The sequence below is a fragment of the Tachyglossus aculeatus genome, chromosome 1, assembly GCF_015852505.1.
Source record: "Tachyglossus aculeatus isolate mTacAcu1 chromosome 1, mTacAcu1.pri, whole genome shotgun sequence".
Lineage (NCBI taxonomy): Eukaryota > Metazoa > Chordata > Mammalia > Monotremata > Tachyglossidae > Tachyglossus > Tachyglossus aculeatus.
Genome location: NC_052066.1, coordinates 33,543,409 through 33,566,642, shown reverse-complemented (window position 1 = coordinate 33,566,642; position 23,234 = coordinate 33,543,409). Strand labels below are relative to the sequence as shown.

General features: G+C 42.1%; 1 protein-coding gene and 1 non-coding gene across 2 annotated transcripts in view; one reads left to right on the top strand and one right to left on the bottom strand.

Annotated features, from left to right (window-relative positions):
- LOC119926556 (transient receptor potential cation channel subfamily V member 5-like) overlaps nt 1–23,234 on the bottom strand; it is a 48,346-nt gene that overhangs the window by 21,342 nt on the left and 3,770 nt on the right. Inside the window, exons 2-4 of the mRNA XM_038744627.1 lie at nt 17,195–17,289; nt 15,161–15,283; nt 2,214–2,312 (exon numbers count right to left, since the gene is read on the bottom strand). Coding sequence (XP_038600555.1) covers nt 2,214–2,312; nt 15,161–15,283; nt 17,195–17,289 — 317 coding nt within the window. The remainder of the gene's footprint in view (nt 1–2,213; nt 2,313–15,160; nt 15,284–17,194; nt 17,290–23,234) is intronic.
- LOC119937821 lies at nt 4,440–4,577 on the top strand. The gene has a single exon (XR_005454223.1). It is a non-coding gene; the product is annotated as a small nucleolar RNA SNORA7 (small nucleolar RNA).

The window sequence follows — 23,234 nt, the reverse complement described above, 5'->3', positions numbered from 1 at the left end:
AACTGTGGGCTCCTTCTGGGCAGGGATCACGTCTACCGACTCTTGTACTGTACTTTCCCAAGTCCTTATTAAAGCGATCTGCACACGGAAAGCATTCAATAAACAACGTTGATTTACTGACCCAAAGTAGAGGAAAAAGCTCTTGTAAACCTTTGGAAGCTTCTTTATATAAGTATCCTCAAGGCTGGGAAAATTTTCCTCCTGCTATTCTAAGCACCCATAGTGTAGTAATAACTGTGACATTTGTTAAGTGCTTACAATGTGAGACACTGTACTAAACACCCAGGGTTTCTAGACTGTGAGCCCACTTTTAGACTGTGAGCCCACTGTTGGGTAGGGACTGTCTCTATATGTTGTCAGCTTGTACTTCCCAAGCGCTTAGTACAGTGCTCTGCACATAGTAAGTGCTCAATAAATACGATTGATTGATTGATTGATTGATTGATTGATGGTGAGGGGGAATACAAACAAATCAGGTTAGGCACAGTTCCTATCCCACATAGTAATAATAATGTTGGTATTTGTTAAGCGCTTACTATGTGCCAAGCACTGTTCTAAGCACTGGGGGGGTACAAGGTAATCAAGGTTGTCCCACGTGGGGCTCACAGTCTTAATCCCCATTTTACAGATGAGGGAACTGAGGCACAGAGAAGTTAAGTGCCCCAAGTCACACAACTGACAAGTGGCGGAGTCAGGATTAGAACCCATGACCTCTGATTCCTAAGCCCGTGCTCTTTCCACTGAACCATGCTGCTTCTCTAAGCTCACAATCTTAATCCTCCTTTTATAAATGAGGTAACTGAGGCACAGAGAAGTGAGGTGATTTGCCCAAGGTCACACAGCAGAAAAATGGCAAAGCCGGGATCAGAAACCCTAACCTTCTGGCTTCCAGGCCGGTGTTCTCACCACTAGGCCACGTTACCTCATGTCTCTTCAAGTAAGCAAAGTGACATGGACTGAGGCATAGCTAGAGGCAGGCTGGAGGCTGGGTGACAGTCACACTGGAAGGGGCCTAGTACTGGGCTGCTGAAAATATCTTTTTTCCTGTCTCCAAAGCAGCAATTATCTCCTGGAAATTGATCTCATCCAAATAGAAAACTGGGCCTACTGAAAAGAAAATGTCATGGAAAATTTTGAATCTCCTTCTTCGCCCGCATTCGTATGCGCAAACCTTTGTTCATTGTTTCCTCCCAAATTGACCTGAATTGAAAAACAAATATTCCATCCTTCTTCTAATATGCATTCCTGGCCTAGTGGAAAGAGCACAGGCTTGCGAGTCATAGGACCTGGGTTCTAATCCCAGCTCCACCACTTTTCTGCTGTGTAACCTTGGGCAAGTCACTTCAATTCATGTGGGATGTGGACCGTACCCAACTCAATTATCTGGTATCTACCCCAGGTCTGTGTACAGGACCTGGCACACAGTAAGTGCTTAGCAATTACCAAAATAAGTATCTCTCATAATAATAATAATGATGGCATTTATTAAGTGCTTACTATCAATCAATCGTATTTATTGAGCACTTACTGTGTGCAGAGCACTGTACTAAGTGCTTGGGAAGTACAAATTGGCAACATATAGAGACAGTCCCTACCCAACAGTGGGCTCACAGTGTAAAAGGGGGAGACAGAGAACAAAACCAAAACATACTAACAAAATAAAATAAATAGAATAGATATGTACAAGTAAAATAAATAAATAAATAAATAAATAAATAGAATAATAAATATGTACAAACATATATACATATATGTACAAACATATATACATATAATAAACATAGACATATATATACACATATATGTATATATACATATACATATATATATACTATGTGCAAAGCAGTGTTCTAAGCGGCTGGGGAGGTTACAAGGTGATCAGGTTGTCCCACGGGGGGCTCACAGTCTTAATCCCCATTTTACAGATGAGGTAACTGAGGCACAGAGAAGTTAAGTGACTTGCCCAAGGTCACACATCTGACAACTGGCGGAGCTGGAATTTGAACCCCTGACCTCTGACTCCAAAGCCCGGGCTCTTTCCACTGACCCACGCTGCTCATCCCTTCATCAAGTCTAGAAAGGTTGGATGCAGTGAGACATGGTTAAAACAAACTCAGTAGATTCTGAATTCCAGATATGAAGAGAAGAAAGCATTCTGATTGGGTCAAAACAAAACGTTTTTAATAACAATTCTTTCATCTTGGTGCACTCACCTTGTTTATCCTGAGCGTGCAGTGGGGCTCCACTTTCCACCAAGAGCTGGAGAATCTCTTCATTGCCAATGCAGGCAGCAAATGATAATGCATACTCCCCTGAAGTGGGACAAATTAGGAAAACAAGTGAGGGGAAAGGAAAGAAATATTTTACCGTAGAACTATTTTTTCACAGCACATTATGCTTGTCGCTGGTTATTTGAATGTAAGAACCATTCCCTTTTTTAAAAAACTAGCAGATAAGATTTATCCTTCTTTTCGTGGAATATATTCACCTTCAGTTCAGTTCTTACCACATTTGAAAATTCATCTTTATCCACAACCTGAGAGGCATTGAATTACGTGGTTCTCAGTCATTAGAGGCAAGTTCAATGAATGCCCAGAATCAGCATTAAAGCAGTAATAGACACTGCTAGCTTTTGGCAACATTTTTCTGCTGCTTGAAGTGAACTTGGAGCATGTGTTGGAGCATGTAGAGAAGTAGCGTGGCTCAGTGGAAAAGAGCCCGGGCTTTGGAGTCAGAGGTCATGGGTTCAAATCCCGGCTTCGCCAATTGTCAACTGTGTGACATTGGGCAAGTCAACTTCTCTGGGCCTCAGTTACCTCATCTGTGAAATGGGGATTAAGACTGTGGGCCCCCCGTGGGACAACCTGATCACCTTGTAACCTCCCCAGTGCTTAGAACAGTGCTTTGCACATAGTAAGCGCTTAATAATAATAATGATGGCATTTATTAAGTGCTTACTATGTGCAAAGCACTGTTCTAAGTGCTAGGGCACTGTTCTAAGCACTGGAGCACTGTTCTAAGCATTGGGATAAATGCCATCATAATTATTATTATTATTATGTGTGTATAATCTGTTCAAAACTGGACTAGCTCTGAAATGCCTCATTGGAATACGTGTAAGAAACCAGGGGAAAGATGGAGGAAGACAGAACGTATAAAGAGCATAGTTACAAGACAGAGCAGAGTTAAATGCTTACTACATGCCAAGCACTGTTCTAAGCACTGGTAATCAGTTTGGACTCAGTCCTTGTCCCACATGGGACTCACAGTCTTAATCCCCATTTTACACACGAGGTAACTGAGACACAGAGAATTGAAGTGACTTGCCCAAGGTTACACAGCAGACAAATGGTGAAGCCAGGAGTAGAACCCACTCCCAAGCCCAGGCTATTGCCACTAGGCCATGCTGCTTCTGGAAGCTCCTTAGATTTTTGATTTGACCCTCTGTAACTGGCCCATCATCTGCTATTTCAAGTAACAATGTTTTTTGAGAGCTTGTTGAGTGGAAAACACTGTTCTAAAGAGATGTAATATTACTCTGGGTTCTCTGAAAAGTGGCTGTTTGCAGCCAGACAGAACTCACACGATCTGTTAGGTTCCAGTCTTTGGGATTTTTCTCATATCACGATGTACTTGTATGAACACGCTCTATTCTTTTCCAGATTCGTAAGTCAATGGTATCCCCTTTAGACTGTAAGTTCACCGTGGGCAGGGAATGTGTCTACCAACTCTGTTGTTTTGTACTCTCATCATCATCATCATCATCATCAACCATATTTATTGAGCGCTTACTGTGTGCAGAGCACTGTACTAAGCGCTTGGGAAGTACACGTTGGCAACATATAGAGACAGTCCCTACCCAACAGTGGGCTCACAGTCTAAAAGGGGGAGACAGAGAACAAAACCAAACATACTAACAAAATAAAATGAATAGAATAGATATGTACAAGTAAAATAAATAAATAAATGAATAGAGTAATAAATATGTACAAACATATATACATATATACAGGTGCTGTGGGGAAGGGAAGGAGGTAAGATGGGGGGTATGGAGAGGGGGACGAGGGGGAGAGGAAGGAAGGGGCTCAGTCTGGGAAGGCCTCCTGGAGGAGGTGAGCTCTCAGTAGGGCCTTGAAGGGAGGAAGAGAGCTAGCTTGGCGGATGGGCAGAGGGAGGGCATTCCAGGCCCGGGGGATGACGTGGGTTGGGGGTCGATGGTGGGACAGGCGAGAACGAGGTACGGTGAGGAGATTAGCAGAAGAGGAGCAGAGGGTGTGGGGTGGGCTGTAGAAGGAGAGAAGGGAGGTGAGGTAGGAGGGGGCGAGGTGATGGACAGCCTTGAAGCCCAGGGTGAGGAGTTTCTGCCTGATGCGCAGATTGATTGGTAGCCATTGGAGATTTTTTGAGGAGGGGAATAACATGCCCAGAGCGTTTCTGCAGTCCTTTCAGGGTCACACCTGGAAAGTTCCCAGTACTCTACCAGTCTTGACTACAGGAGGGAGAGTCAGGCAGAGGCCTACCCATTCCATTTCTAGCTTGGGCAGTGGCTAGCGAGTGGAAGGCAACCTGCTACAAGGCAAAACTCATCTGTGCTGGGCAACAGCGGCATGGGAGAGAATCAAGGGCGAAGACTCAAGTTTACTGCGTAAAAAGAGGCAATGGAAAACCATTTCCGTATCCTTATCAAGAAAACTCTATGGATACACTACCAGAACAATTGCGGATGGAGGTGGGGCGTTCTGGGAGAGATGTGTCCATGGCGTCGCTATGGCTCGAAGATGACTCGACGGCATAAAACAAGATAAGAGCTTAGTGCAGTGCTCTGCACCCAGTAAATACTCAATAAATACCATTGATGATGATGATGTTTTGTTTAGTGCATACTTTGTTTATTGTTCTATTGTACTCTCCCAAGTGTTTAGTACATGCTTTGCACACAGCAAGTGCTCGATAAACACTGTTGAATTGAATTGAATTGAATTACTGGGTGCACAGCACTGCACTAAGTGCTTGGAAGGCTACAATATAGTAGACCTGTCTCTATTTGGGCCTCCTTAACTCTCCCTCTAGGCCACACTTCATCCTAACATTACCATCTCAGCCAATACCTCACTACTGATGCCTGTTTACTTGTTTTGATGTCTGTCTCCCTGCTTCTAGACTGTAAGCCTGTTGTTTTGGGCAGGAACTGTCTCTCTTTGTTGCCGAGTTCTACCTGCGAAGTGCTTAGTACAGTGCTCTTCACACAGTAAGCATGCAATAAATGCGATTGATTGATTGAATGAATGAATGAATGAATGAATGAATGAATGAATGAATACCATCGACCATCCCCTCTCTCCCAAAGCTTGTGAAATTAGTATCACCCTCAACTTATCATTGCCTTTCAACTCTCACTTTCAATCAACTGCCAGTTGACTTCAACTGACTCCCCCTCTAAACTGTGAGCTTGCTGTGGGCAGGAACGTGACTGTTTCTCGTTATATTGTACTCTCCCAAGCGCTAGTATAGTACTTTGCGTCCAGTAAGCAGCGTGGATCAGTGGAAAGAGCACGGGCTTTGGAGTCAGAGTTCATGGGTTCAAATCCAGGCTCTGCCAATTGTCAGTTGTGTTACTTTGGGCAAGTCACTTAACTTCTCTGTGCCTGTTACCTCATCTGCAAAATGGGGATTAAGACTGTGAGCCCCCCGTAGGAGAACCTCATCACCCTGTAACCTCTCCAGTGCTTTGCATATAGTAAGCGCTTAATAAATGCCATCATTATTATTATTAGTAGTAGTAAGCACTCAGTAAATTTGACTGACTGAATGAATGAATGCCAAATCCTACGCTGTATTTTGTGGATCTGTCCCTAAATTCCTACCACCAAAATTGTTACCATCCCACAGTAATTGATAGTATTTACTGAGCACTTATCGTATGCAGGGCACTGAACTAAGTGTTAGGGAGAATACAATATAACAGAATTAGTAGGCACGTTTCCTGCCCAGAAGCAGCTCACAGTCTACAGAATTTCTCCTCACCCAAAAACCTTCCTCAACTCGATCCTTATCAATCACATTTATTGAGCACTTACTAGGTGCAGAGTTCTGTATTAAGTGCTTGGAAGAGTACAAAAAATAGAGTTAGCAGAAACATTCCCTAGCCTTAATGAGTCCCAATCCAAGTTGATTCCCCTGTCTCTGTTCGATTCCACTGCCTCTGTTCTCTAGCTTGTGTGCTTTGCTCCCTTACCAAATCAGATTTCAGCTCAAGGGCTTCCTAAACTCTCATCTTTCATTCATTTATTCATTCATTCACTTAATCATATTTATTAATAGTAATAATAATGATGGCATTTATTAAGTGCTTCCTATGTGTAAAGCACTGTTCTAAGCACTGAGGAGATTACAAGGTGATCAGGTTGTCCCACAGGGGGCTCACAGTCATAATCCCCATTTTACACATGAGGTAACTGAGGCACAGAGAAGTTAAGTGATAGCCCAAAGTCACACAGCTGACAATTGGTGGAGCCGGGATTTGAACCCATGACCTCTGACTCCAAAGCCCGTGCTCTTTCCACTGAGCCACGCTGCTTCTCATTTATTGAGCACTTACTGTGTGCAGAGCACTGTACTAAGTGCTTGGAAAGTACAATTTGGCAACAGATAGAGACAATCCCTACCTAACACGGGCTCACAGTCTAGAAGGGGGAGACAGACAATGAAACAAAACAAGTAGAAAGACATCAATAGCATCAAAATAGATAGAATTATAGACATATGCACATCATTAATAAAATGAATAGAATAATAAATATGTACATACACGCACAAGTGCTGTGGGGTGGGGAAGAGGTTAGAGCAGAGGGAGGAAGTGGGGGTGATGGGGAGAGGAGGAGGAGCAGAGGATAAGGGGAGGCTCAGTCTGGGAAGGCCTCCTGGAGGAGGTGAGCTTTCAGTAGGGCTTTGAAGAGGGGAAGAGAGTTAATTTGGCAGATGTGAGGAGGGAGGGCATTCCAGGCCAGAGGTAGGATGTGGGCCAGGGGTCGATGGCGGAACAGGCGAGAACGAGGTCGCAGTGAGGAGTTAGCAACAGAGGAGTGGAGTGTGCGGGCTGGGCTGGAGAAAGAGAATAGGGATGTGAGATAGGAGGGGGTAAGGTGATGGAGAGCTTTGAAGCCAATAGTGAAGAGTTTTTGCTTCATGCGAAGGATGATAGGCAACCACTGGAGATTTTTGAGGAGGGGAGTGACATGCCCAGAGCATTTCTGTAGAAAGATAATCTGGGCAGCAGAGTGAAATATAGACTGAAGCGGGGAGAGGCAGGAGGATGGGGATCAGAGAGGAGGCTGATGCAATAATCCAGTTGCGATAGGATGAGAGATTGTAACAGCAAGGTAGCAGTTCGGATGGAGAGGAAAGGGCAGACTTGGCAATGCTGTGAAGGTGAGACCAGAAGTTTCCTTCTCCAACTAGCTTTCCCCAGTTAATTTCCAACACCTTATACCTTTTAAACAAACCAGCAGCCAAATATAGTTCATATGAACTTAATTTGTTTCCATTCTCAACACATTTGCATATATTTATTCAATTGTACATTCAATTATTGATTTTGAATCCTCCTCCTCCTTATGGGAAGGGTAAGCCCGTTGTTGGGTAGGGACCATATGTATATGTTGCCAACTTGTACTTCCCAAGCACTTAGTACAGTGCTCTGCACACAGTAAACGCTCAATAAATACGATTGAATGAATATTTTATTTTCTTCTTCCCAAACCCCAGTATAATGTACTGTACCAAGTGGGCGCTCAGTACATTTTATGACTATTTCTCTATATACGCTCCATAAATATATACTCCAGTTTGCCAGAACGTGTAACTACATTTTTTAATAGAACATGATGGCAGCATATATAGAATATTTTTTCAACTCCATGCTCTTCTCTGAGAACAACAGCAACATGTGCTTTGCGAGGAAATGGTTGTACACCCCCCTGCCCCAGTATCAGACACTGGGAGAGTACTACTAAGAAATTTTTCTGTAACGTGGGGGTTTTCCAGGAGTTCAACCCCCAAATCATAGGAAAGCTGGGTGTAGTAAGCAGTAGCAATAGTTGTTGCAGCAGTGGTAGAAAGAGTATTTCATTAATTCAATCACATTTATTGAGCACTTACTGTATGCAGAGCACTGTACTAAGTGCTTGGGAAGAACAATTCGGCAACAGATAGAGACAATCCCTGCCCAACAATGGGCTATTAAATGATTACTGTATGCAGAGCCTGGTACTCTGTGCTGGAAAAGAGTATACAGGTGGGAATTGGACCAAGTTCCCTATTTCCTCAGCTCCCCTTTCCCAACCCACTTTGCCCCATTCCCTCTCCTCTACCCCCCCTCCCTGCCCCATCACACTTATGCATATATGTACAGATCTATAATTCTATTTATTTTTATTAATGCCTGTTTTACTTGTTCTGGTGTGTATAGACATCTCTAATTCTATGTATTTTTATTGATGCCATTGATTCCTATTTACTTGTCCTAATGTCTGTCTCCCCCTTTCTAGACTTTGAGCCTGTTTTGTACAGAGATTGTCTCTCTTTGTTGCTGAATTGTACTTTCCAAGTGCTTAGTACAATGCTCTGCACACAGTAAGCGCTCAATAAAAACAATTGAATGAATGAGTGAACGAATGTCCCTCAAGGCGCTCATAATCTATGAATATAGGTCAGGAAGGGGACTGAAGACAGACATATCAGGAACAAAAAAACAATAAAACATTAAAACAGCATGAGACATGGAAAAATACACAACACACAAAATAACAACAAAAATCAGTAGAGTGCTGTGGCTGGAGGAGCAGGATTTCAGGCTACTTGTGATTCAGGATCCATGGTATAATAATAATTATGAAGGCATTTGTTAAGTGCTTACTATGTACAAAGCACTGTTCTAAGCACTGAGGAGATTACAAGGTGATCAGGTTGTCCCATGGGGGGCTCACAGTCTTAATCCCCATTTTACAGATGGGGTAACTGAGGCACAGAGAAGTTAAGTTGCCCAAAGTCACACAGCTGACAATTGGCAGTGCCGGGATTTGAACCCATGACCTCTGACTCCAAAGCCTGTGCTCTTTCCATTGAGCCATGCTGTGTGTACCCATAGCCAAAGCAATCTCTTCCACAGCTATTAGCTTTCCAGAGGTTATGCCTGCAAATACTGGGCATTTAATAGATACCCTTTCTACTACTGTTACAACAACTATTGCTACTACTTACTACACCCAGCTTTCCTATGATTTGGGGGTTGAACTCCTGGAAAACCCCCAAATAACAGAAAAATTTCTTAGTAGTACTCTCCCAATGTCTAATACTGGGGGTATGCGTACAACCATTTTCTCGCCAAGTATATTCATTCATTCATTCAATCATATTTATTGAGCGCTTACTGTGTGCAGAGCACTGTACTAAGCGCTTGGGAAGTACAAGTTGGCAACATATAGAGACGGTCCCTACCCAGCAACAGGCTCACAGTCTAGAAGGGGGACTATTGCTGCTATTCTCAGAGAAGCGCATGGAGTTGAAAAAATATTCTATAAATGCTGCCATCATGCTCTATCCAAAAATGTAGTTATACGTTCTGGCAAAATGAAGTATTTATTTATGGAGGGCATGCAGAGAAGTAGTCGCAGAATGTACTGAGCACCCACTTGGTACTGTACAATGTACTAGGGTTTGGGGAAGAAGAAAATAAAATATGACACAGTCCCAAAGAGGAGTAGTCAAAATAAATAATTAAATGTACAATTGAATAAATATATGCAAGTGTGCTGAGGATGGATACAAATTAAGTTCTTAAGACAGAACTTAAAAAGACAGAAACAAAAAGGGTCAGAATTGGAAACAGAATAGTAGGAGTTTTACATATCTTTATTGAAAGTTGAGGAGAAATTGAGTAGATGGCAAAAGACATGCAACATGAATAGCAAATGAGTAAAAAACACCACTTGAACATACCATAGTAACATTGTCCTTTTTTTCCTGGTGCAAAAAAGTCACCAGTGGCCCGAGCACCTTGAATATCAGCCTTTCGTGCAAGTAATTCTCTCACCATGGCCAGATTTTGATTTATTATAGCAATATGTAAGGCAGTTTCTCCTATAAAGACATACGAAAATATGCTGATTTTGGCTGTAATTGAACTAAAACACCAGTAAAAAATAAAGCAAAATAAATTGATGTTCTTTCATGATGCAATGTTTAAGAGCTAATACTTCCTAGTACCATGAAGATAATCTGACTTTATTGACAGCAATCTTCAGGTTTGGTGAATTCCCCAAGATTGCTAGATTTAGAGGTGGCTTCACAAAGTGACTATTCCCTTTCTCAACTCTACTAAGGCTCAGTTTTGGCACTGCAAATGAAGATGGGTCAGGGTCCTTCCAAGGTTTTTGATGGAGATTTGCTGGGAAGCAGAAGAAAAACTTCCGAGAAGACTGTTATTGTCTATACTTGGTTGGGACCAGGGTCCCCCAAATTCCCGCCTGCTTCAAAACCATTTATTTACCAACAATTTTCCTGGAACTGGAAGCCTGGATCACGAGTGAGTGTGACTCAGATTAGAATCACCTCTTGTGGTCACCTGTGCCTAACAAAAAGCTCCAATTCTTGTGCAGAGGTTGGAGAATATTTCCTGCCTTCCCTACCACTCGTTGCCAATTTATTGTCAGAGTTCAAAAGGAACTGAAACTCTACCCGGCTTGTAAGGGTAGGAAAACATCTCTCCTTCTTCCACTTCAAACTCTAGCCATCATGTTCAGACTCCACCAACCCTTCTCACCCCCTGCTGTTTCTGGTATTCCTTATTCCAAAATTTCCACTTTTGCTACCATAAGAACAAGGGGACTGGTTGTCAGGAGACATGGGGAATGGAGCATCTGTTGCCATGAGCAGTAAGATACACTGGGTGGTGAGTGTCCCCTGTCTCCCTCTTCTAGACTGTGAGCCTGTTGTTGGGTAGGAACTGTCTCTGTATATTGCCAACTTGTCCTTCCCAAGCACTCAGTACTGTGCTCTGCACACACTAAGTGCTCAATAAATACAATTGAATGAATGAATGAATGTCCATTGCACCCACCCTCCCGGATTCACTCCAAAGGGATTTAACAGGTGGATTTTTCCACCAATTTAATCCAGCATAAACTGCACTCAAAAGGCAGATTTCATTCATTCATTCCTTCATTCAATTGTATTTATTGAGTGCTTACTGTGTGCAAAGCACTGTATTGAGGCTTGGGAGAGCACGATATAACAATAAACAAACTCATTCCCTGCCCACAACAATCTTACAGTATAGAGATTTGCCCACCACTTAGATCCTGCCTGGGGAACCTAACACAGGAGCGGGCAAGAGGGGCAGATTATAAACCACTGTTTTAGTTGGAGTAATCTGAACAGCAAGAATGTTCTGAGAGCCTTTTGTTTGTGAAGGAACTGTAGATTAGCAAACCGCAAACCTATCGTGTTCCTGAATGGAGGAGGTATCATTCTCATAATCTTGGCCTGCCTCAGATCACATTCCTTTTCTGGATTTAAAGATCAATCAGACATACCCTGCCCTACCCCATTCACCATACACTTGAGTACTTGATGTTTAGAAGGGATAATTTACTTTAGTTCCTCATTACTAGTGTGAGTAATGATGCCAAAGGTTTATGAGTTTTTATTTAGCAGTTTCATCCCTACGACTGCTTGCCAAATCCAACGGCTCCTACTCTGTCCTAATCCTCCTCGACCTCTCAGCTGCCTTTGACACTGTGGACCACCCCCTTCTTCTCAACACGCTATCTGACCTTGGCTTCACAGACTCCGTCCTCTCCTGGTTCTCCTCTTACCTCTCCGGTCGTTCTTTCTCAGTCTCTTTTGCAGGCTCTTCCTCCCCCTCCCATTCTCTCACTGTGGGGGTTCCCCAAGGTTCAGTGCTTGGTCCCCTTCTGTTCTCGATCTACACTCACTCCCTTGGTGACCTCATTCGCTCCCACGGCTTCAACTATCATCTCTATGCTGATGACACCCAGATCTACATCTCTGCCCCTGCTCTCTCCCCCTCTCTCCAGGCTCGCATCTCCTCCTGACTTCAGGACATCTCCATTTGGATGTCTGCCCGCCACCTAAAGCTCAACATGTCGAAGACTGAACTCCTTGTCTTCCCTCCCAAACCTTGCCCTCTCCCTGACTTTCCCAACTCTGTGGACGGCACTACCATCCCTCCCGTCTCACAAGCCCGCAACCTTGGTGTCATCCTCGACTCCACTCTCTCATTCACCCCTCACATCCAAGCCGTGACCAAAACCTGCCGGTCTCAGCTCCACAACATTGCCAAGATCTGCCCTTTCTTCTCCATCCCTACCGCTACCCTGCTCATTCAAGCTCTCATCCTATCTCGTCTGGACTACTGCATCAGCCTTCTCTCTGATCTCCCATCCTCCTGTCTCTCTCCACTTCAATCCATACTTCATGCTGCTGCCCGGATTATCTTTGTCCAGAAACGCTCTGGGCATATCACTCCCCTCCTCAAAAATCTCCAGTGGCTACCAATCAATCTGCGCATCAGGCAGAAACTCCTCACCCTGGGCTTCAAGGCTCTTCATCACCTTTCCCCTTCCTACCTCACCTCCCTTCTCTCCTTCTACAGCCCAGTCCGCACCCTCCGCTCCTCCACTGCTGATCTCCTCACCATACCTCGCTCTTGCCTGTCCCGCCATCGACCCCCGGCCCACGTCATCCCCCAGGCCTGGAATGCCCTCCCTCTGCCCATCCGCCAAGCTAGCTCTCTTCCTCCCTTCAAGGCCCTGCTGAGAGCTCACCTCCTCCAGGAGGCCTTCCCAGACTGAGCCCCTTCCTTCCTCTCCCCCTCATCCCCCTCTCCACCCTCCCATCTTACCTCCTTCCCTTCCCCACAGCACCTGTATATGTGTATATATGTTTGTACATATTTTTTACTCTATTTATTTATTTTATTTGTACATATCTATTCTATTTATTTTATTTTGTTAGTATGTTTGGTTTTGTTCTCTGTCTCCCCCTTTTAGACTGTGAGCCCACTGTTGGGTAGGGACTGTCTCTATATGTTGCCAATTTGTACTTCCCAAGCGCTTAGTACAGTGCTCTGCACATAGTAAGTGCTCCATTAATACAATTGATGATGATGATGATGATCCCTACAGTTTTTTCAGTAGGAATGTCTAGAAATGAAGTTCCAGTATCTCTGTGATAGAGTTAGGTGACACAAGTGCAATGGAGGTAAGTACTAAGTAAGGTCAACAAAAAGGTTGTGGAAGAACGGAAATGGGAGGTGAGCGGACATTCAAGTTTCACACATCTTCAAAATCATCCTGTGGCTCTGCTCCTCAGCTGTCTTGCCTGAGCAGGCCAGAGGGGAAATCAAGGTGGGGCAGCAACAGGAATCTCTGAAACATTTTAAACATGGCAAATTGATGAATGGATGAGTGAATGAATGAATGGACAATCTGGAAGGGGAAAGTCATAAAGTTTTCCTTTAATTTGTTTTAAAAGTACTTTAATCTGGCTACAGCCATTCAAAGAGGTTCAGTTCTAGCTTCAGAATTAGCTGACTACAGAATCCCCATATAGAACTCTTCATTTTCCCACCCAAATCCTGTCTTCTCCTTGACATTCCCAACCCTGTATACAGCATGACCATAGTCCCTGTCTCACAAGCTTTGGCATTATCCTCAGATCACCTCTCTCATTAAACCCACAAATTCAATTCGCCACCGAATCCTGTTGGTTTCACCTTCCCAGTATTGCTAAAATCCACCCTTTCTTCTCCATCCAAATTGCTACCACATTGATCCAAGGATTTATCCAACCAGCCTTGATTACCGTATCAGCCTCCTTGCTAACTTCCCTGCCTCCTGTCTCTTCCAACTCCAGTATATATTTCATTCTGCCGCCTGGATCACTTTTCTAAAACAACCCAAAACATTCATTCTATGACTCCTCCTCCTCATCTCCCCACTCCCTGCCCATCCACCTCTATGTCAAAGAGAAACCCCTTATCATCAGTTTTAAGGCACTCAGTGAGCTGGCATCCTCCTCCTTCCTTGCCTCATCGATCTCCCACTGAATCCTAGCCCGCACACTTTGCTTCTGTACTGCCAGCTTGCTCACTGTCCCCTGATCTCGTTTTTTTCATAACTGTCCCCTTTCCCACAACCTCTCTCTGACCTGAAACTTCCTCCCCATCCTATACATGACAGACAACCATTCTCCCCACCATCGAAGCTTTTTAAAAGTCAAATCACCTCCAAGAGGCCTTCTCCAATTAAGCCCTCTTTCCCATACTGCCTCTTCCCTACTGTATCATTTATGCACTTAAAGCTGTAATCTTTGGGCACTTGGTATTCACCCCAACTCAGCCCCACTGCACTTATGCACATATTCATAAATTATTGATTTATATTAATGTCTGACTGCCCCTCTAAGCTGTAAGCTCATTGGCCCAAGGAACTTGTTTACCAGCTCTTTCTTAATCCCCCAAGTGCTTAGTACAGTACTTTGCACTTCAATAAATATCATTGATTGACTGATGGATCTTCAAAGAATCTTGCTCTGTTCACTGGAACTAGGCATTTTGATTCACTTCCAGAAAACAAGAGGAAATAAAAGTGACGAACAATGATGAACAACAATCAAATTTATTTTCCATGATTATGTGTATCATCATATACTCGGTACAGTTAAAATGTGTTTTCCCCACACATTTGGCTAGAATTTGGCACCAGAATTAAAGAGGTTTCTTTTGACAATCACGTCTGTCTGTTTATAGTGGAACGCAGTACTGAAATAAATTGTTGTACTCAAGCACATGTTTGCACACAGGCAGCTTCAAACATAGTGTGTACTCGGCATGATCTAACACGGATTCTGAAAGATACAATGTGTAAGACATAGGAAAACTAAGTGTGCCTGAATTTGCATCCATACCTTTAAAGTACATGGTTTTGGCAAAAGATTTTAAAAGCAATGCTTGTCTTTGATTTTCTAAACAATGAAATTGCAACGAATTTGTACTTCCCAAGCGCTTAATACAGTGCTGTGCACAGAGTAATCACTCAATAAATATGATTGAATGAATGAATGAATGAACTTCCCTTACCTTTATAGGTCTCACATTCCATCGGATAATTGATGAGGAATGGGTAGGCATCTAATAGTGCGATGAGGATTTCATGATTGTTGTAGAGTGCTGCAACATGTAAAACCCTTTCTCCAAAGGCACCTAACACCAACAGGTTAGGAGAAAAATTGTTAACTCCACTGGAGAAAAGAAAGAATCAAGTTTTCCATGAAGCATATCCTTTGGGAAGAGCACAGGCCTATGAGTCAGAGGACCTAAATTCTAATCCCAGCTCTGCCACTTGACTTCTGTATGACCTTGGGCAAATAATTTAACTTTTCGGTGCATGTTTCCTCATCTGTAAATTGGAGATTAAATGTCTCTTCTCCCTCCATTTAGCCTGTGAGCCCCATGGGGAACAGGGACTGTGTCTCTAGACTGTAAGCTCATTGTAGGTAGGGAATGTGTCTCTCAAACACTGTACTCTCCCAAGCACTTAGTACAGTGCTCTGCACAGAGTAAGCGCTCAGTAAACATGATTGCCTGACTAATTTGACTGTATTACCATTGCCAGGCATGCAGCAAGAAGTTAACAAAAACCACAGTTGCCATTATTTTTATGAGTTAACTCTGTCAGGCCCCTGAGTACCATTTGGTAAATGATTCTTTATACACTTAAATGGTACCCGGGGCCTGATGGAGATAGCACATCATGATTTGGGATATGGCAGTGACCCTAGAGATATGTATAGCTGGCCATCATTCTCAAAAATCACACTGTGAATGGTTAGATCCTGTCCACATCTGTGAGTGAGACTAAAAAGGCAGATGTGGGATCCACACACCTTCAAACATTTTTCACGAGTAAAGATGACTCAATTCTTGCTGCATTGCTGGCTTTGTCTTTCTCTATTTTCAAGTCTATTTCCTTAAACCCCTATTTTCATGTAGCACTGCTACAAATTTTGCTGCAAACTCCCCAAATGATCGGAAGCTCCCCTGATAAAGTGTAAGCTCCTTGAGAATAGGGATCATATCTTCTAATGCTGTTGTATTCTCCGTAGCTCTTAGTACAATGCTCTGCACACAATAACTGCTGAATAAATTTGCTTGATGTATTTCCACAGGACTGCTGTGATCTTGTGGCCGGCTATGCACCTTTGCTAGAAACTGCTCCACCATGTCTCTAAATGTGTGTTTTTGTTGTTTTTAAGCTCTGGGCTTGCATGTAACCCCATTCCATTTTCACACAGAATCTGCTTGAGTTTCCAGCTATTGAGAACTCTTTTTCCATCCTTTCCCAGTGGAGTTCTAATGATGTGAATATTGACTCTAGGCCTTTCCTAACGAATCCCTCATTTCCTCTACTCCCTCTTTTTTCTGTGTTGCCCTTGAACCTTGATTTGATTTGTGTCACCCTTTATTCACTCCATCCTCAGCCCCTACAGCACTTATGTATACCTCTCATTTTAGTAAAGTAATGTCTATCTTCCCCTCTGGACTGCGCCTGGTGGGCAGGGAACGTCTTTCAAGTCTGTTATATTTTAGTCTCTTATGCACTTATTCCGGTGGTCCACACATAGTAAGTGCTCAATAAAAATGATTGATTGATTGGCAGCATCATTAATCAATCAATCATTTTTATTGAGCATTTCTTGTATAAAGAGCACTGTATTAAATGCTTGGGAGAGTATAGAATTGGTAGACATGTTCTCTGTCCACAACAAGCTTAAAAAACTATGTTTTGCATAATCCTGTGCTTATAGTTCAACCCTGAATTATGTTGCTAGATGATGCTGATGAAATTGCTCCAGAGCTGGAGAGACCTTTTGATCACAGAATATGTCAATAGATGTGAAAGAATCTTACATGGGCAGGGAATGTGCCTGTTTATTATTATATTGTACTCTCCCAAGCCCTTGGTACAGTGCTCTGCACACAGTAAGTGCTCAATCAATGTGACTAACAGAATTTTGTTTTTTCCCAGCATCCACAATAATAAGATGAGTGGCTGTACAGTTCCTTGCCATTGATGAGGTTTTCAATTTTCAAAAAAGAAAAGAATAAGCCTACCTTTCTCAAGTGGGTCTGTACTTTCATCTCCTATTAACTGCATTAACGACTTCATATCATTTTCTTTAGCTGCTTGAAATAAAGGGGTTTCTCTCCTGTGTTGGAAAAAAAAAAACCACATAGCCATCAAGAGAGGATTTTTCCTTCTCTAATAATAATAACTGTGGTTTTTGCTAAGCACTTACTATGTGCCAGGTACTTCACTAAGCACTGGGGTGGATACAAGCATATCGGTTTTGACACAGTCCCTGTCCCACATCTGGCTTATAGTCTTGATCCCCGTTTTATAGGTGAGGTAACTAAGGCCCAGAGAAATGAAGTGACTTGCCCAAAGTCACACAGAAGATATGAAAAGAAAGGTGCCAAATCCCCCCAGCTGGCTACCTTTTAAAAATCCCCATGTGGTGTTATGTTGATAATTTATCCAGGGGTCTCTCATATGATGATCCCTAAAATTCTCTCTCCTAGTATGAGGACGCAGAATGAGTCTGGACTGTATACTAGTCTAGACCTCTAGACTTTTCACTAGTCTAGGTCTCTAGACTGTAAGCTCCTTGTGGGCAGGGAACATGTAGGGACCATCTCTATATGTTACCAACTTGTACTTCCCAAGTGCTTAGTACAGTGCTCTGCACACAGTAAGTGCTCAATAAACATGATTGAATGAATGAATGAATCTCTTATATCGTACTCTCCCAAGCAGTTAGTACACTGTCTGTACACAGTAAGCACTTAAAAAACCTTATTGATTAATAATAATAATAATGATGGTATTTGTTAAGTGCTTACTATGTGCCAAGCACTGTTCTAAACACTGGTGTAATAATAATAATAATACTGGCATTTGTTAAGCACTTACTATGCTAACCAGTGGGGTAGATACAAGGTAATCAGGTTGTCCCACGTGGGGCTCACAGTTTTAATCCTCATTTTACAGATGAGGGAACTGAGGCAGAGAGAAGTAAAGTTACTTGCCCAAGGTAACACAGCTGATAAGTGGGAGAATTGGGATTAGAACTCACAACCTCTGACCCCCAAGCCCTTGCTCTTTCCACTAAGTCATGCTGCTTCTCTATAATGGCATTTGTTAAGCGCTTACTATGTGCCAAGCATTCTTCCAAGTGATGGGGTAGATACAAGGTAATCAGGTTGCTCCCCTGTGGGGCTCACAGTCTTAATCCCCATTTTACAGATGTGGTAACTGAGGCACAGAGAAGTTAAGCGACTGGCCCAAAGTCACACAGCTGACAAGTGGCAGAGCTGGGATTAGAACCCATGATGTCTGACTCCCAAGCCTGTGCTCTTTCCACTAAGCCATGTTGCTTCTCATCCCAGAATAAATACAAGGGAATCAGGTTGTCCCAGGTGGGGCTCACAGTCTTAATCCCCATAAAACATATGAGGTAACTGAGGCACAAAGTCATACAGCTGACAAGTGGCAGAGTTGGGATTAGAACCCCTGTCTTCTGACTCCCAAGCCTGTGCTGTTTCCACTAAACCATGCTGATTCTCTAATTAACTGATTGGATTTAGCTGCCACAGGAGATTCCATTAGTCTCCAATTGACTTGGGAATAGACTGATTGTGGGGCCAATTTGGAAAATTTCTGGAGTCATCAGAACCCCCTGGGTGAATGAAACTGGGCCAACTGGAGTGCCTCTAGTTTAGAAGAGCTCTTCTGAGACGTTTCAGTTTAGAACAGGCCCCACAGAGCCTTCCTAGAGGCCACAAGTTTCTGGCAGCAGAACTGAGAGATTTATTACACATCAGTTAATTGCAAAGTGGTTTTGCCTTTGGGCGACTTGAGTGAGCCCCAACTGTAGGAAGTGGCAAATTAACATAAGTCCCCCAAAAAGCACACAGCACTTCTGGAATCCCTAACCTACCCTAGGTCTCGCTCTCTTGAAAATATAGAAGAAATAAACTTATATTCCAATTCATCATAATTCATGGCAGAATGGAAGTAGCAATCAATCAATCAATTGTATTTATTGAGCACTTACTGTGTGCAGAGCACTGTACTAAGCGCTTGGGAAGTACAAGTCGGCAACACAAGTCACTTGCATGTAAGCCCCCTTTTTCCTCTCCTCCTCACCTTCTCCCCATCCCCCCTGCCCTACATCCTTCCCCTCCCCACAGCACTTGTATATATATTTGTACAGATTTATTACTCTACTTATTTTACTTGTACATATTTACTATTCTATTTATTTTGTTAACGATGTGCATATAGCTTTAATTCTATTTGTTCTGACGACTTTGACACCTGTCTACATGTTTTGTTTTGTTCTCTGCCTCCCCCTTCTAGACTGTGAGCCTGTTTTTGGGTAGGGTCCGTCTTTATATGTTGCCAACTTGTACTTCCCAAGCGCTTAGTACAGTGCTCTGCACACAGTAAGCACTCAATAAATATGACAGAATAAATGAATGAATGTCTAAGTAGTTGACTACTAGTCTTTAACCTTTCATTTTAAAAGTGACTCATTGATTTAACAAAATAGAAGTCCAGAATTTTGTTCTGCAAAGTATTTTTTTTTATGATTTAAAGATCCTGAATCTATTCCAGTGCTTGGCCTAGGCCTTGGTTCAGAGTAAGAGCTTAATAAGTGCCATAAGTATTACTAGTTTTTAATGACATTTCAAAATTGTTAATACATTCTTTTGTTTGAATATGTTCTGGAGTGAAATAAGGTATACAGAAAAATGTAAAATAGTATTCATCTTACTCATTTTTCTCTTTAGGCATAATATTATTATAGTTCACAATATAAGATTAATAAGTACAAAAATCAATAACATTATGATCAAGAGTACCGCAGTTTTATTCGTGGATTAAATAATTGCCACAAATAATACATATATCAACTTTGCTGGGAGATCCATTTTTGTATCATTTTTGTATAAGATGATGAATGAATGAGGTTATCCATTTGGCCTACGCTGAAGACTTTCTAATGCCATATTCTCATTCATTTTTATATCCATTTCAATGCATTTTTTTTTACCTAATTGGGGGATTCTGGTTTATTTTGTTTGTAGTCTATTAGTTTCCAGGACCACTTTTAGAATAATCAATCTAGTAAATACTGGAAAGACTCCATCCTTTTGACCTCACTCAAGAAAATCATTAGCAGAATATCAAGCCCTAGGAATCATTTCTTACCTACATATTAGATGCAGAAGATGAATCAAAAGACATTTTCTCCATCTGTCCTATTATTCCACCTTTAATCATTCAGTCCCTTTATTACTTGGTTTCTAGTGCGTGGTATCATCTGTCCCCCAGTGGCACTTCCTACAATTTGGGCCTTACTCAAGTCGCCCAAAGTGGTATTTTTAAAAATCCGTTTTTAAAAAAGCAGCTGTTCTCTCTTTAATGGTAGAAAACAGGGAAGTTTGGTTTCTGAACTTCATTTCCATTCCTTCTTGTTGCATTGTCAGCGGTATCTGCTTACCCAACCTGACAAGTGGGGCTCTTTACACCTCCAGATTGGATCTATAAAGCTATCACTGTCTCAGAAGTTTATGTATCATCAAGACATTTCCCCCCAAAAGCGCTTGCATCTTTATTCGCAACAGAATATGATAACTGAAAGGGTAGCTAATTAACTTACTCATCTTGACACACTACGTTCATGTTATCTTTAAAAAAGCAAGCTCTCAAATATATTTTCTTTGGGAAGAAATATGTGATATAAATGAACATATGAGAAGAATAGACGAGAAGCAGAATGGCTCAGTGGAAAGAGCACGGGCTTTGGAGTCTGAGGTCATGGGTTCGAATCCCATGTGACTTTGATCAAGTCGCAACTTCTCTGTACCTCAGTTACCTCATCTGTAAAATAGGGATTAAGACTGTGAGCCCCCTGTGGGACAACTTGATCACCTTGTAACCTCCCCAGTGCTTAGAACAGTGCTTTGCACATAGTAAGCACTTAATAAATGCCATTATTATTATTATTCTCTGTGCTTCATTTACCTCATCTGTAAAATGGGGATTAAGACTGTGAGCCCAACCTGGGATGACCTGATAACCTCCTATCTCCCCCAGCACTTAGAATAGTGCTTGGCAAATACCATTATTATTATTATTATTATTTTCTTGAGGAAAAATTTAATAGTAGAGAAACACACAGCATCATTAAGCTTGTTGTGGGCAGGGAATGCCACTACTTTTCTATTGTACTTTCCCAAGTTCTTAGTACAGTGCTCTGCACACAGTAAGTGCTCAATAAATACAATTGAATGAATAAATGAATTTCACCTAGTTTCACTATAGCTATTTTATTCTTCATATAACAGGCGATTGTATCAAACAAAATCTAACACAAAATAGAAAATATTATGTAACATTTCTTTACTGAATATATTCTTTGTGAACATTACTGTCCACATAATTATTCCCCACCCCATTCTCTCTCCCTTTTAGACTGTGAGCCCACTGTTGGGTAGGGACTGTCTCGATACGTTGCCAACTTGTACTTCCCAAGTGCTTAGTACAGTGCTCTGCACACAGTAAGCGCTCAATAAATACAATTGATTGATTGACTGATTGATTCTGAGTCATCTATGTAGCTGGGTCTGTATCCCCTAAGTATTTTTGACGTTTACTCTACCACCAGCCCCACATCATTTATGGATATTCTTACACTCTGCTGCTTCTCCCATCTGTAATTTCTTTAAATGTCGGTTTCCTCCACTCACTTGTAAGCTTCTTAAGGGCAAGAAGTCATGCCTACCAACTCCACTGTACTGTACTCTCCCAAGAGCTTAATAGATTGGCCCTGCATGCAGAAAACATTCAATGAATATCATTGATCGATGAAATTGTCAATCTATTTTTTCACAAAAGGCAAGTTACCCATATTGAAAGAAAGTATCTTCTTATTTTATGGATTTATTTTTAGCTATTTATTGCAGAGAAGCAGTGAGGCTAAGTGGAAAGAGCATGGCCTTTGGAGTCAGAGGTCATGGGTTCAAATCCCGGCTCCGCCAATTGTCCGCTGTGTGACTTTGGACAAGTCACTTAACTTCTCTGTGCCTCAGTTACCTCCTCTGTAAAATGAGGATTAAGACCATGAGCCCCCCTTGGGACAACCTGATCACTTGTAATCTCCCCAGTGCTTAGAATGTTTTCCACATAGTAAGTGCTTTATATATGCCATTATTATTAATGAATACCATTGATTGATGAAACTGTCAATCTATTTTTTCACAAAAGGCAAGTCACCCATATTGAAAGAAAATATCTTCTTATTCATTTTATGGATTTATTTTTAGCTATTCTTTGCAGAGAAGCAGTGTGGCTCAGTGGAAAGGGCATGGCCTTTGGAGTCAGAGGTCATGGGTTCAAATCCCGGTTCCGCCAATTGTCCGCTGTGTGACTTTGGACAAGTCACTTAACTTCTCTGTGCCTCAGTTACCTCCTCTGTAAAATGAGGATTAAGACCATGAGCCCCCCGTGGGACAACCTGATCACTTGTAACCTCCCCAGTGCTTAGAACAGTGTTTTCCATATAGTAAGTGCTTTACATATGCCATTATTATTAATCAATCAACCAATCAATCGTATTTATTGAGTGCTTACTGTGTGCAGAGCACTGTACTAAGCTCTTGGGAAGTACAAGTTGGCAACATATAGAGACAGTCCCTACCCAAAAGTGGGCTCACAGTCTAAATGGTATTAATGAATACCATTGATCGATGAAATTATCAATCTATTCTTTCACAAAAGGCAAGTTACCCATATTGAAAGAACGTATCTTTTTATTCATTTTACGGATTTATTTTTAGCTATTTTCTGCCTTTACCTGTTTGCCAGCCCCCACCGAAGTAAACTGTGTATTCTGTAAAGGTATCCCACTCTTTGCTGTTCCAACTGAGAATATGTATTGCGATTTTCACCCCTGATCCAAGAAAATATGGTATGAAATCACAAACAATAAATGGGAGAAGCAGTAAAACATTTGTTTGATAGTGTTGATCCATGAACAATATGTCATCAGCTGAAGTAAGCCAGCAGAAAATTTAACTATGTTAT